The sequence below is a fragment of the Bufo gargarizans genome, chromosome 2, assembly GCF_014858855.1.
Source record: "Bufo gargarizans isolate SCDJY-AF-19 chromosome 2, ASM1485885v1, whole genome shotgun sequence".
Taxonomy (NCBI): Eukaryota; Metazoa; Chordata; class Amphibia; order Anura; family Bufonidae; genus Bufo; species Bufo gargarizans.
The window spans coordinates 16,518,194-16,533,573 of record NC_058081.1 but is presented as its reverse complement, the minus strand read 5'-3'; the positions used below and the strand labels follow the sequence as shown (position 1 = coordinate 16,533,573).

Sequence of the window (15,380 nt, the reverse complement as noted above, 5' to 3'; positions counted from 1 at the left end):
CTTTGGTCACATTATGTTCTGTGTTTTCTAGGGGTACCATCATTTTTGTCCATGCCTGTTTCATGAGTTTATTTTTTTACATAATTCTGTTGAAGCATGGTTGAAAAACAATGTCTGACTTTCATTGGTTAACATTTATAGAATTTTAATTTATTATTACTTTTGTCAGATTAAAGTTATTTCTGTGACCATTGTGACTTTTTCTTTCATTGACCAAAGGGTACCAACAATTTTGTCCACGTCTGTAAGTGCTGCACACAATCAGAACTCATGCCCTCCAGACAGTACAAGAAGCAGTGAGCTGCTCACCACTACCACAAGTACTGTAACATAAATATAGCAAGAAACATGCCTCTAGAGCTCAGGAAATGATTGCTCATCAGGTAGGAAGCCTAATTCCCACTGAGACACTAACAGGATTCAAAAAAAAATTCTGAACAGAGCTGAAACCTACATCAATCTATGCCTTCTCATCCAGGACTGGTGCCTTACTTTGTTTTGGCTAAACCATGAGGGGGGGGGGGGGGGGTGATATATATATATATTTTTTTACCTTCCCTTAGGTCATGCTGGAGTTCCTCCCGGACTTTCTTCTCATCTATGTCCTCTAGAACAGCTAGGGTCAGCTCAGCTCCATAGGCATATTTGAAGTTTTTAATAATCAGACCAGCGACGTGTTCTGGATCTTTCCCAGTCAGTTCATCTTTAGGAATATTTTTATATTCTTTTCTCACTTCCCATCGACTCAGTTTCTTTTTGAAATGCTGGAAACTTGGATCCTTCAGCTTCTTCACAGCCCTCTCCAGGACCTCCTGTAATGTCAGCCCCATCCTAAGATCGGAGTTGGATGGTTTCTGAAGTCTGATCACACGTCTTCTCTTCATCTAATAAAAATGAATGCTTTATCAGAAGTGATTTTTATCAATAGGGCAATACTGTCTGTACCTACATAATTTACAAGGAGAAACAATAATACAGTAATATCTGTACCTACATAATTTACAGGGAGAGACAAGGAGGCAGTAATATCTGTAACTGCATCATTTACAGGGAGTGACAAGGAGGCAGTACTATCTGTACCTACATCATTTACAGGTAATAACAAGGAGGCAGTACTATCTGTACCTACGTCATTTACAGGGAGAGACAGGAAAACCGTAATATCTGTACCTACATTATTTACATGGAGAAACAAGAAGACAGTAATATCTGTACCTTTATCATTTACAGGGAGAGGCAAGGAGGCAACACTATCTGTAACTACATCATTTACAGGGAGAGACCGGGAGAAAGTACTATCTGTAACTATATAATTTACAAGCAGACATGGAATAAAGTAAACTTAGGCACTTCTTGAGATTTTTTATTTTTTTTTAAACTTTTATTGAGTAAATAAGATGTGATACATAGCATTAAGCATATCAAAAAATATTTGTCGACCTAGGCCGAACAGAACATTTACAAACACAAATTATAGGTAGATATCGCACACATTGAAAGCATGTATGAAGTGACTGACAGGTAGGCATATTGAGGTTATAAAAGGACAATACGGACAATGTTTCAATGGCAAGATGGCAAATAAACAGATTTAGAACTTCCTAAACCTTTCCCATTGCGCCCATTTTGTCTTAAATCTAGCATGGGATCTGTTTTCCCATGATGCTATCTCCTCAAAGCGGTATATGGCATCTACTTTGTTAACCCAAGAAGTCTCCGATGGGGTGTCTGGAGACAACCATTGCTGCGGAACCAACAGACGTGCAGCCACAATTAGCTGGTAGAAGAGGAAGGGAACCTTGATTGGTTTGACACCTTCAGGGCTACCTAAGAGGGCAAGTAGGGGGGACAGTGGAACTTTTGAGCCACAAATCAGATTGCATTTATTGAAAATTGTAACCCACCACTTATAAATATTCGGACATAGCCACCAAATATGGTAGAAGGTACCTCTTGCTTGGCCACATCGCCAGCAGATATCAGAGTTCCCTTCTTTATACCTGCAAGTTATATCCGGGGTCTTATACCACCTGGTTAATATTTTATACCCCTTCTCCTGTATCCTTACGCAACGGGATGAGGAGTGAGGGGTCATGTACATGCGAGTCAATTCCCTCGAGGAAAAACTACAATCAAGGTCCTTCTCCCAAAGGCTTATGAAGGCCGGTTTTGGTGGCATGACAGGTGAGTTAAGCCTTTTATAAATTTGTGATATAGGCTTGACAGGGGGGGATTGAGTCTGGATCATATGTTCTAACCATGTAATAGGTCTTAGAAGAGAATGAAATGGAATAAGTCTGGTGATATGATTCTTTAAAAAGGAAATAATGAGAGGGTTGGCATAAGGGACATTCAAGGCCGCACAAAAAGCATCTCCCTCCAACAGAACTCCAGACTCTGTATATAGAGATATGATGGGAGTAGTTGAAAGGCGGAGAGCTGTTGGAATATGTTGCTTCAATGCCTTAGAGGCTAGGTCAAGAACGTCCCCTATCTGAACCAACGGCGAGGGGGTGGGAATACCCATATTGGAAGCCTGAAACCATTTCCATGCTTCTAGAGTCGCTTTAGTTGAAGGGCTAGCAATTATATCCTGAAAAGGAAAGCTAGTGGTGTCGACTAAAAGACCTCTAAAGGAGTAACCGGATTGGGAAACTTCCATGCCTACCCAAGACTTGTGAGGAGGTTGCCTGAACCAATCTAGGACTCTCGTCAAGAGAATAGCCCTCTTATACATAAGCGGGTTTGGGAGGCCTATACCACCCTCTGATCTATGTTTCTGGAGAGCTGGTAACGAAATCCTAGGTCTCTTTTTATTCCAAATAAACAGTCTAATTGCCCTAGAGAGGGCATCATAAAATTTTGTAGGGATAGGGATAGGGAGGACCTGTTGAAGGTAATTAAGTCTGGGGAGGACCAGAGACATCACCATATTCTTACGACCAAACCAGGATATAAAGGGAGAGTGTAACGTGGCTAGTTGGTCCTGTATTGATTTAAGGAGAGGAGTATAGTTAAGGGAGAAAAGCTTATCTAAATCATCGGATATTTTGATGCCAATGTATGTAAGATAAGGCGTGTCCCAGTTAAAGGGGGAAGTTCTAGCTAGCTTTAATTTAATTAAAGGTTTCATGCCAACAGCCAAAACATTGGACTTCTTTAGGTTAATCTTAAAGTTTGAGATCGGGCTGAAGGTCTCCAATATCTTATAGATGATAGGCAGAGATATCTCCGGGTTTGTTGTAGTGATCATAAGGTCATCCGCAAATGCGGCAACTTTATGGTCTTGACCCCCTAATTTAACACCCTCTATCTTCCTTTCCTGACGGATAAGTTGTAGGAGGGGCTCCATGACCAGAACAAACAAGAAGGGGGAGAGGGGACATCCCTGTCTCGTTCCATTCTGAATAGAGAAAGGAAGAGAGAGGGAGCTGTTAACTATTACCGCTGCTGAGGCTCTAGTGTACATTGAGTGGATTGCGTCAACGAACTCTGGAGGTAAGCCAAACTTTCCCAAGGTGAGTGTCATATAATCCCATTTGACCCGGTCAAATGCTTTCTCAGCATCGGTGCTGAGAAAGACTAGAGGGGTGGAGTGTTTTTTAGCAGAAAACAGAGCATTTAGCAGTCTAGCTGAGTTATCTTTACCTTCTCTTCCAGTAACAAAGCCAGTCTGATCTCTGTGTACCAGCAGGGGAAGTAGAGGGGATAAGCGGTTAGCTAACATTTTCGCAAGTAACTTTAGGTCCAGATTTAGGAGAGATATGGGGCGGTAATTAGCGCAAACAGAGGGATCTTTCCCTTCTTTGGGAATAATAGTTATGTGCGCTTTGGACATTTCAGGGGTCAAAGGGTGGCCTTTTAAGGACATATTACAAATTTTCAGCAGGTGGGGGGCTAGAATTCCACTAAAGGTACGATAGTAAAGAGCAAGAAAGCCATCTGGGCCAGGGGCTTTATTCTTGGGGAGATGCTTGATAGTGAGCAGAAGCTCTTCCGAAGTAAATGGAGAGCTAAGTTTACTTCTTTGGGAGTCATCAAGGCTGGGTAAGGGGATCCGACCGAGGAATTGTTGAATTGATAGAGATGATGATATGGAGTCTGCATCCCCGCTAATTTGAGGAATATTATAGAGGGCCCTATAATACTCATGGAATTGATGGGCTATCTCCTTTGTAGTTAAAGCCTGGTCACCTCCAGCCTTGATAATTTTGTGTATATAATTATGGGCTCTTCTTTTTTTTATTCTACTCATCATAAATCTAGATGTTTTATCACCATGAGCGAAGAATTTATACTGAGAATGCAAGAAAAGCTTCGCGGATTGTGTGTTTAGATAATTTTTCAGTTCCGCTCTCAGTTCGCTAAGTCTGGTGAGCTGGGAATCTCGCAAAGACCTTTTATGAAGGGTCTCTAATTTGATGTCTGATTTCTAACATTAGGTGGTCCATATGTTCCTTCCTTTTTTTCTTAAGAATCGAGCCTGCCTTGATGAACTGACCTTGTATGAAGGCCTTGTGGGTGTCCCAGACTACATGGGGGGAAGTTTCAGGAAGCGCGTTAAATGCGAAAAATTCTTCCATGGAATTCTGGATGTCTAGAATTTGTTCTTTAGACGATAGGAGTTGTTCATTAAGCCTCCACATAAAAGACCTTGGGGACAATTGAGGCGTAGAAATGTTGACTAAAATAGGGGAGTGATCGGATAAGTGGATAGAATCGATCCATGCTTTAGAACACAAATGGATATGCTCCCTGGAGATCATAATATGGTCTAGTCTTTGATATGAACCATGGGCCTGGAAGAAAAAGGTATAGTCTCTAGTTTCTGGATTAAGGGTTCTCCAGACATCAATGAAGTCCTGATTATGAATTTGTTTCTTAATGGACACCAAAGCTTTATGGGAGAGGGCTGATTTATGGGAAGATGTATCTTTCAAGGGGTCCATGACCAGGTTAAAGTCTCCGCCCAAAACAGTGATACCCTCTTTAAAGGATTCTATTATTGGGGAGAGACTTTGAAACCATTGTTGTTGGTTAGTGTTTGGGGCGTATATATTAATAAACGTGTATACTTGGTTTGAAATACGGCCCTTAATCAAAATGTAACGTCCTTCTGGGTCCTGTAATTGAGAACACAATTGGAAAGGCACATCACCCCTGATTCCCACACTGACTCCCCTGGATGCTGAGGAGTTGGAGCCACAGTGGAACCATAGCGGAAATTTTGAGTGGGATAAATTTGGATAACGATCAAATCTGAAATGTGTTTCCTGCAGCAGCAGGATTGAACAGTCTTTTTTTTTTAAGTAGGGAAAGAATCTAACATCTCTTGGAAGGCGCGTTAAAACCTTTTACATTGTAGGAGACAATATTTAAATCCGCCATCTAGTTACCTCAGAAGTAGGAGTGCCTGAACTATTGAATGCTCGAGTGACCATAGAAGCCAGGCGTATAGATGTGCCTTCCCAGATGCAGCCATCAACTGCATTGCCATCATCCTAAAATGATATATCAAATCAAAAATGTCAGTGGTAGTTCTACCTATAAGAACAACATATATAACCGATAATAACAGGTAACTGTTATACCGCAAACTCTTCTGCTTTACACTCAGCAAAGAGGTCATGTGGTAATAAAATGGAAACATAATGGATTGGCACTTCTTGAGATTTGATTAAAGTATTGTGTTAATTTTTTTATTTGTTTTTCATATGCAAGGCAACTTTATCATGTACATGTGATGTTTCGGTCCTACTCGGACCTTTTTCAAACACTAAATGACAAAATACAAGAATTCATATAAGTATCAGAGAATTACAGGAAATGAGAAAACAAGATTATACAACATCCGTCTGTGATTTTATATATATACAGTATATATAGGATGGCCTAGTAGAGTCAAAAGAAGTATTACAGAGCATATGATATTAAGTGGTATGCTGAGTTCAAAAGAGAACTACTGAGGTAGAGTATAAGAGGCAGATGTTGGAATCTATATGTAGGGGCTGCATTGTCTTATATATCACATTATGAATAGGTATAAATGAAAATAGAGCTGGTCAAAGACAGCAATAGCCAAAAATGGAGAAAGATGACAATAACAAAAACAAAAGTAGGGCATAGCATATAAATGCTCTATATATATGTTTTGAGGAAGGTGAATTCTCACCATGTGGTCTCCTGAGGTCTGCTTGTATTAGGCAGAGTTTATGTACTGTGTGGACAGGAAGTTCAAACATTAGAACCAAGGGGCCTCAACAGGGATTATGAATTATTGTCCTTTATTTGAATAATGATTAATGCTTTGATACTTAGATCTTATTAATGTGAATAATTATGTATCTCTGTTTTTCAGGCACATTAATATGACAACCGGATCCCCATCCCCATTGCCATCTCCTGATAACTTTTTTCTGAATTGGTCTCTCTCTATATTTCCCTAATTTATCTACTTTACAATAGTTTTTGTTCACTTTCCCTTTTCCCCTTTTCTATGATCTTCCTTTTCTTTTTCTTCCTTTTCTTACTCTCCCCCTCCTTCTCCCCCATATCTTACAATATTATATAACAAATGTACAGTCAGGTCCATAAATATTGGGACACAATTTACAAAAAATGTGTAAAAAATGGCAAATTTCCAAGTTTCAATTTCTCTACTTCTATAATACATAGTAATTAATACCTCCAAAAATAGTTATTACTTCACATTCCCCATATGTCTAATTCATGTTTGGATCATTTTGGGAATTATATTTTATATTTTATATTTTGGGGATGTTACAAGGCTTAGAATTTTTCGGAAATTAAAAAACATTTTAGGGACCAGTTCAGGTCTGAAGTCACTTTGTGAGGCTTACATAATAGACACTACCCAAAAATGACCCCATTCTAGAAACTACACCCCTCAAGGTATTTAAAACTGAATTTACAAACTTTGTTAACCCTTTAGTTGTTGCACAAGAGTTATTGGCAAATAGAGATGAAATTTGAGAATTTCAATTTTTTGCGCAAATTTTCCATTTTTATAAATTTTTTCCAGTAACAAAGCAAGGGTTAACAGCCAAACAAAATGCTATATTTATTGCCCCGATTCTGCAGTTTGCAGAAACACCCCATATGTGTACAGTAGTTTACGGCCGGGCATACAGTAGGGCGTAGAGGGAAAGGTGCGCCGTATGGTTTTTGGAAGGCAGATTTTGCTGGACTGGTTTATTTACACCATGTCCCATTTGAAGCCCCCATGATGCACCCCTAGAGTAGAAACTCCATAAAAGTGACACCATCTAAGAAACTGCACCCCTCAAGGTATTCAAAACTGGTTTTACAAAATTTGTTTACCCTTTAGGTGTTGCACAAGAGTTATTGGCAAATGTGGATGAAATTTCTGAATTTCAATTTTTGGGCAGATTTTCAATTTTAATCCATTTTTTCCAGTAACAAATCAAGAGTTAACAGCCAAACAAAATGTCATATGTATTGCCCCGATTCTGTAGTTTGCAGAAACACCCCATATATGGCCGTAAACTACTGTGAGGGCACACAGTAGGACGTAGAAGGAAAGGTGTGCCGTATGGTTTTTGGAAGGCCGATTTTGCTGGACTGGTTTATTTATACCATGTCCCATTTGAAGCCACCCTGATGCACCCCTAGAGTAGAAACTCCATAAAAATGACACCATATAAGAAACTACACCCCTTAAGGTATTTAAAACTGATTTTACAAACTATGTTAACCCTTTAGGTGTTGCACAAGAGTTATTGGCAAATGGGGTTGAAATTTCAGAATTTCATTTTTTTTGCAAATTTTCTATTATAACCCATTTTTTCCACTAACAAAGCAAGGGTTAACAGCCCTGACTCTGCCGTTTACAGAAACACCCCATATGTGGTTGTACACTACTCTACAGCCACACGGCAGGGCTTAGAGGGAAAGGAGCGCCATGTGGTTTTTGGAGGGCTGATTTTTATGGACCTGTTTATTTACACCCCTGGAGTAGAAACTCCCTAAAAGTGACCGCATTTTGGAAACTACGGGATAAGGTGGCGGTTTTGTTGGTACTATTTTTAGGGTACATATGATTTTTGGTTGCTCTACATATCATTTTTGTGAGGTAAGGTTACCAAAAATCTCCATTTGCAATTAACTGTTGAGGAACACCTAAAGGGTTAATAAAGTTAGTAAAATCAGTTTTGAATACTACGGGATAAGGTGGCGGTTTTGTTGGTACTATTTTTAGGGTACATATGATTTTTGGTTGCTCTACATATCATTTTTGTGAGGTAAGGTTACCAAAAATCTCCATTTGCAATTAACTGTTGAGGAACACCTAAAGGGTTAATAAAGTTTGTAAAATCAGTTTTGAATACCTTGACGGGTGTAGTTTCTTAGATGGGGTCAGTTTTAGGGAGTTTCTACTCTAGGGGTGCATCAGGGAAGCTTCAAAAGGGACATGGTATCAATAAAAAAGGCCATCAAAATCGGCCTTCTAGAAACCATGTCGGCCCTTTCCTTTTGCTCCCTGCCTTTCAATAATACAGCAGTTTACAACCACAAAAGTGGCTTTTCTGTAAACTACAGTATCAGGGTAATAAATATTAAGTTTTGTTTCGTTGTTAACCCTTGCTTTGTTGCTGGAAAAACTGATTGAAATGGAAAAGTGCCAAAAATAGCTGTTTTGGCACCATGTTAAAAAAAATTTGGGACCGTGTTAATCTGGGGGGTTAGGTCATGGGGTATTTTTATAGAGGAGATTCTTACGGACACGGCGATACCTAAAAGGTCAACATTTTTACAATTATTTAGATTTTAGACTATTATTCTTTTTGATACAAAAAATATTTTTTTGTATCTCTAAAGTCTAAGAGTCATTTTTTTTGTTTGTTTTTTAGCCGATTGTATTAGGTAGGGGCTCTTTTTTGTGGGATGAGGGGACAGTTTTAATGGCACTATTTTGGGGGCTATATGACATTTTGATCGCTTGCTATTAAACTTTTTGTTATCTAAGGTGACAAAAAAAAAAAATTTTTTTTTTTTTTTTCCTTTAGACCGTATTAATCTGGTGGGTTAGGTCATGGGGTATTTTTATAGAGGAGATTATTACCGACGCAGCGATACCTAATTTGTATATATATTTTTTTATTATTTTAGTTTTACAAACTTTTTGCAAGTTTGTAAAACTAAGTCTGAGAACCATAGTTTTTATCGATTGTCAGTGGCTAAATGGAAAAGGGGATTATAAATGATAAATTTAGTACTCCATGGAAGTGTGGTACTCCCTGAAGCAACAGTCAATGCAGAGGCCCAGATGATCGGGGCACGTGTCACACTGAGTAGTGGTGTCCTTCCGTATCCCCCTCTTGTGACACACTCTGCACATTTTTTTGGGTCCGTCCCTTCTTTCCAGTATGGGGAACCACACCTGGAAAGTGTTGGCCAGGGATGATCCGTGCGCCTACAGTTCCCAAGGTACTCCGGCCTACTCTTTCTCGGTCAGAAAAGATCAGGGCCTTGAGGACTGCCTCATAGAACTGGAGGAATTTCCCTGTGTTGCCAGCGCACAGGAACAGTAGAAAAGAGTTGTACATGGCAACCTGCACCAAGTAGACCGCACATTTTTTGTACCATGTCTGCGTTTTGTGCATGGCGTTATATGGCTTGAGGACTTGATCAGAGAAATCAACTCCTCCCATATACCGATTGTAGTCGACGATACAATCGCGCTGGAGGACCGTTGCCGTGGTACCTCGCACAGGGACAGGGGTGATGCTGTTACCGTGAATTGTGGACAGTACAAGGACATCCCTCTTTGTTCTTATATTTGACCAGCAGCAGGTTTCCACTGGTAAGGGCACGGGTCTCACCCCTGGAGGGGGTGGGCAGGGAGGCCGCGTTGATTTTTCCACACGGTCCTACAAGCAGACGTGGATCTGACGGCGAGGGACCTGAACAAGGGGATACTAGTATAAAAGTTATCCATGGAAAGGTGGGAACCCTTATCTAGCAGTGGGGGCACAAGGTCCCACACAAGTTTCCCGCTAACACCCAGAGTGGGGGGACATTATGGGGGTTCAATACGGGAATCTCGCCCCTCGTACACACAAAACTTGTAAGTGTACCCTGAGGTACTCTCACAAAGTTTGTACAACTTCACGCCATACCTCGTCTGCTTTGAGGGAACATACTGGCGGAAAATGAGTCTCCCCTTCAACGCAATGAGAGACTCATCAACCGCGACCTCCCTTCCAGGTACGTAGGTCTCCAAAAATTTGGCCCCGAAGTGATCGATGACCGGCCTGATTTTGTACAGGCGGTCATATGCAGGATCATGTCCTCATCTCGGCTGCACTGACCGGGGTCCAGCCACCGGGCCTAGCCAAAAAGGAGCCCGGGTTTTGAGCGACAAACTGTTGAGCGTACAGGTTCGTCTGCTCCACCATTAGATTTACCAGGTTGTCACTGAAAAAAATGACTAAAAAAGTCATATTCAGTGTAAATCTGGATTCCTGGTTGCCCAACATAATCAGGAATCACAGGCTCAAATCGCTCTGGGGTACACCAGCCAAGTTCACCTGCAGGGGGCTCAGGTGGACTGACCTGGTGGGCCGGAAAACTAGTATGAGCCCCAGAGCTACGCGTACTAGAGTGGGCCACAGGGTCCCTAGCATGGTGGTCCCCTCGATCCGCCTGGTGGCGTCTCTGCCACCGTGGAGGCTCATCATCGCTTGTTGATGAGGAGGACTCGGCTGACAAAAGGAATATGGGGTCATACTCGTCCTCACTGGGGCTCTCAGACTCAGAGGCAAGCTGGACGTATGCCTCGTTGGCCTAGAATGTCCGACGGGCAATAGGGGAGTGTGTGTGCATGCAAATCTTTATTAGGTGTGCATGTGTGTGGGGGCACGGGTGTTCCCGGACTTTTCCCTAAACCTAACAGAAAAAAAAAAAAAGAGCACCCAAAAATGTGAAAAAGAAAAAAAATAAAAATAATCGAATTTGCTGATCAGCCGTCTGAAGCTAATCAGCGGTAGGGTGGGCGATGCACTAACAGTGGCCGGACGCTAAAGATTGCAGGCCACTGTCAGCGTACGCAAGAAAAAAAAAAAAAAAAACCTTGCGCCCCTCAAAAGAATAACCCGGAAACGCAGAAAACCGCAGGTCTGAATTTATCTGCGGTTTGCTGCGATCGCCGACGCGGGGGACCACAGGACCCCCCTAGGCATTGTGCCAGAATGCCTGCCGAATGAATTCGGCAGGCACTCAGTTCCGATCACCGCCCGCGGCGCGGCAGTGATCGGAACTACACAGGATGTACGGGTACGCCCTGTGTCCTTAAGTACCAGGACATCAGGGCGTACCTGTACGCCCTGTGTCCTTAAGGGGTTAAGGAACCAAAAGTAATAGGCCTTCTCAGCCGTTCCATGGCCAGGTGTGTGTTATTCCCTCGTTATCCCAATTACAATGAGCAGATAAAAGGTCCAGAGTTCATTTCAAGTGCGCTATTTGCATTTGGAATCTGTTGCTGTCAACTCTCAAGATGAGATCCAAAGAGCGGTCACTATCAGTGAAGCAAGCCAACATTAGGCTGAAAATAAACAAAACAAACCCATCAGAGAGATGGCAAAAACATTAGGTGTGGCCAAAACAACTGTTTGGAACATTCCTAAAAAGAAAGAACGCATCGGTGAGCTCAGCAACACCAAAAGACCTGGAAGACCACGGAAAACAACTGTGGTGGATGACCAAAGAATTCTTTCCCTGGTGAAGAAAACACCCTTCACAACAGTTGGCCAGATCAAGAACACTCTCCAGGAGGTAGTGTATGTGTGTCAAAGTCAACAAACAAGAGAAGACTTCACCGGAGTGAATACAGAGGGTTCACCACAAGATGTAAACCATTGGTGAGCTTCAAAAACAGGAAGGCCAGATTAGAGTTTGCCAAACGACATCTAAAAAAGCCTTCACAGTTCTGGAACAACATCCTATGGACAGATGAGACCAAGATCAGCTTGTACCAGAGTGATGAAAAGAGAAGAGTATGTAGAAGGAAAGGCACTTCTCATGATCCTAAGCATACCACCTCATCAGTGAAGCATGGTGGTGGTAGTGTCATGGCGTGGGCATGTATGGCTGCCAATGGAACTTGTTTTCTTGTATTTATTGATGATGTGACTGCTGACAAAAGCAGCAGGGTGAATTCTGAAGTTTTTCGAGCAATATTATCTGCTCATATTCAGCCAAATGCTTCAGAACTCATTGGTTGGTGCTTCATAGTGCAGATGGACAATGACCCAAAGCATACTGCAAAAGCAACCAAAGATTTTTTTAAGGGAAAGAAGTGGAATGTTATGCAATGGCCAAGTCAATCACCGGACCTGAATCCGATTGAGCATGTATTTCACTTGCTGAAGACAAAACTGAAGGGAAAATGCCCCAAGAACAGGCAGGAACTGAAAACAGTTGCATTAGAGGCCTGGCAGAGCATCACCAGGGATGAAACCTAGCGTCTGGTGATGTCTATGCGTTCCACACTTCAGGCTGTAATAATTATTAAATTATTAAATTAGTATTAAAAAGTGAAAGTTTGATTTATAATTATTATTCTGTCCCATTACTTTTGGATCCTTAACAAGTGGGAGGCACATATGCAATCTGTTGTAATTCCTGCACTGTTCACCTGATTTAGATATAAATACTCTCAAATTAATGCTGACAGTCTGCAGGTAAAGCACATCTTGTTCGTTTTATTTCAAATCCATTGTGGTGGTGTATAGAGCCAAAAATTTTAGAATTGTGTTGATGTCCCAATATTTATGGACCTGACTGTATAACTCCTTGCCCGTTTTCAGTTGCTTTTCCCTCTTCCTTACATCGCACCTTCACATCCTATCTCCAATTGCGCTATGCGTTCCACCACTGGAACGCACATTCATTATTTCCTTATCAGGCCACAGCGCTCCACGGTGGATCGAACCTCCTCTCCACCACTACACCACCAACATGACCTTTCCTCCCCCACTTTATTTTGGTGGACCTTTCCTCCCCCACTTATGAGCGTGCGTTTTGATGCTGAAATGCACCGCCATCCTTACATTCGTCTAATTGGCTTATTTAACAGATTTGAGGATGCATAGGAACTCTTTTAAACTCCTACCAGCACCAGTCTAAAAATCTATTCCAATCTAGACTAACTTTTTCACCATGTGTCACCTTCACTTCCTGTCCACGCAGTACATAAACTCTGCCTAATACAAGCAGACCTCAGGAGACCACATGGTGAGAATTCACCTTACTCAAATCCCTATTTCTTTTTCTTCCCAACTAGTTGAGTTTCATTCTTTCTTTCCATCATCAAGGGGCCCAGCAGAGTATAGTCTATCCAATAGGTCTCAAATTGTCAACTTGTGAAATTGGATGTATCTCATAATATGTCACAATATTGTCATCCTTCCTTAATATGGTTCTGCAGTGAACCATCTAATGTGTGTTGTGCAATTAACACCCTGTTTAGATTAATACCTTATCACGTATTATTGTAGGATCAAATATCTGTGTCATATTTATATGCTCTGTCCTATTTTTGCTTTAGTTATTGTTGTCTTTCTCCATTTTTGGCTATTGCTGTCTTTGACCAGCTTTATTTTCATTTATACCTATTCATAATGTGATATATAAGACAATGCAGCCCTACCTTAGCCTCATGCCAAACCCACATGAATAAGATGGTTAACTGGATGGAAGACCAGGAGAATCAAGCCAGACGTAACAACCTGCGCCTCAAAGGTATTCCAGAATTTATCGCTCCAAAGGACCTTCCTGATACCAGGTTTTCCATTCAAGGGTGAGAGATGACATCTTAGGTCTTGCACGCACAAATCCTCCTGCCAAACTAGAAGGTGCGACAATATCAATATTCCAGGACTTAGCAAGAGTCACCTTATCCAAGAGAAATATCTTGAGACCTCTGACCGAAGTTTTGAGGAATAGAAACATCCCATACAAATGGCTATTCCCGTTTGGACTTTCCTTCTCTTCAGAAGGGAAAATATATGTTTTACGTGACCATTCAGAGCTACCAGATATTTTGGAGTCACTCCAAATCTCGGATTTAGACATCCCTGATTGGTCCCCAATACAAGATCTGACAGGGGACTGCCTGCGATCCCTCCGCCTGCACCATGGAAAACCGTAGGCTCCGAGAAGCGCAGCCGCAACTGAAGACCTCAAGGGAAGATGACTCATAGAAGAATTGATGTGGACCCCACCTCAAGATTGCAGAAATAGGGTGATATAAGAGTTAGCTGGGATCACTATGTTTAATTGTCAGGATTTTTTCGAGTTCAGTATTGCTTATTGTTAAGTGATTCACTTGGATGGATGGCGGATTGAGTCGTGGTGCATAGAGTGTTATTGCTTTCATAAATAGCAGTTTCACCACTATTCTAATACCCCCCCTAATCTGAGGGGTGTGGCTATGCACCCTGACTCTTCCCGCCTTATCTTTTCCAATTCAACAAGGAGTGATTACATCACTCTGTTTCATAATCAGACTGAAGTTTCTTCAGTTCTCCCCTCTACTCATATCCTTCATTTTGCTGAAAAATGGCCCTTAAGGCTGTCGGTTTATGCTAATTACACAGTTTTTTCTGATGTGTTTATTAACTGGTCTTTTTCATCAGTCTTCACAATTGTGTAAGGTTATCTTGTACCTATACCCCAGTCCTACTCTCTCACACCTCTTTCCCTCACCTAGTCTTCACGTACTCACAACACCCCTTCCCTCCAATAGATACAAGGGTACATATAGATTGGACACTGACCTTTCTCCCTCTACTATGTCCACCATAAAGCTTGTCTCATTTAATGTTAGGGGTCTTAATTCCGCAATCAAACGCAGCCAAATACTACATACATTTAAAAAAGCGCACTCGGACGTTAATTTCCTACAAGAGACCCATTTCCTCGTAGATAAAACCCTGACATTACGTAATCACTTTTACGATAAATGGTTCCATTCACACACTCCCACCAAAAACTCCAGAGGGGTAGCCATTGCCTTTTCAAAACATGTCTGGTTCGAACTTGGCCATATACAGAAAGATACAGATGGCAGAATACTGATCCTGACAGGAAAACGGAATGGTACCCTAGTCACGTTAGCCAATTTCTACGCTCCCAATACTCAACAAACCCCCTGGATCGTTACTGAATGGTATTACACAGGGTGAGTTAGTGGTTGGGGGAGATTTTAATGTGGCTTTAGATCCACTCCTCGACACTTCTACCGGCAAATCCGCTGTCTCCTACAGAGCGCTCAGACACATTAAGGAATCACCACAACTCCTCTGACTGAGAGACGCTTGGTGTTTCGCACATCCCTC

At 41.6% G+C, this 15,380-nt stretch overlaps 1 protein-coding gene across 1 annotated transcript in view; it reads right to left on the bottom strand.

Moving 5' to 3' along the window:
• The window catches only part of LOC122927086, a 640,428-nt gene that overhangs the window by 413,597 nt on the left and 211,451 nt on the right, over window positions 1-15,380 (bottom strand). Inside the window, exons 8-9 of the mRNA XM_044278664.1 lie at window positions 5,397-5,501; window positions 554-884 (exon numbers count right to left, since the gene is read on the bottom strand). Of these exons, the coding sequence (XP_044134599.1) occupies window positions 554-884; window positions 5,397-5,501 (436 nt within the window). The remainder of the gene's footprint in view (window positions 1-553; window positions 885-5,396; window positions 5,502-15,380) is intronic.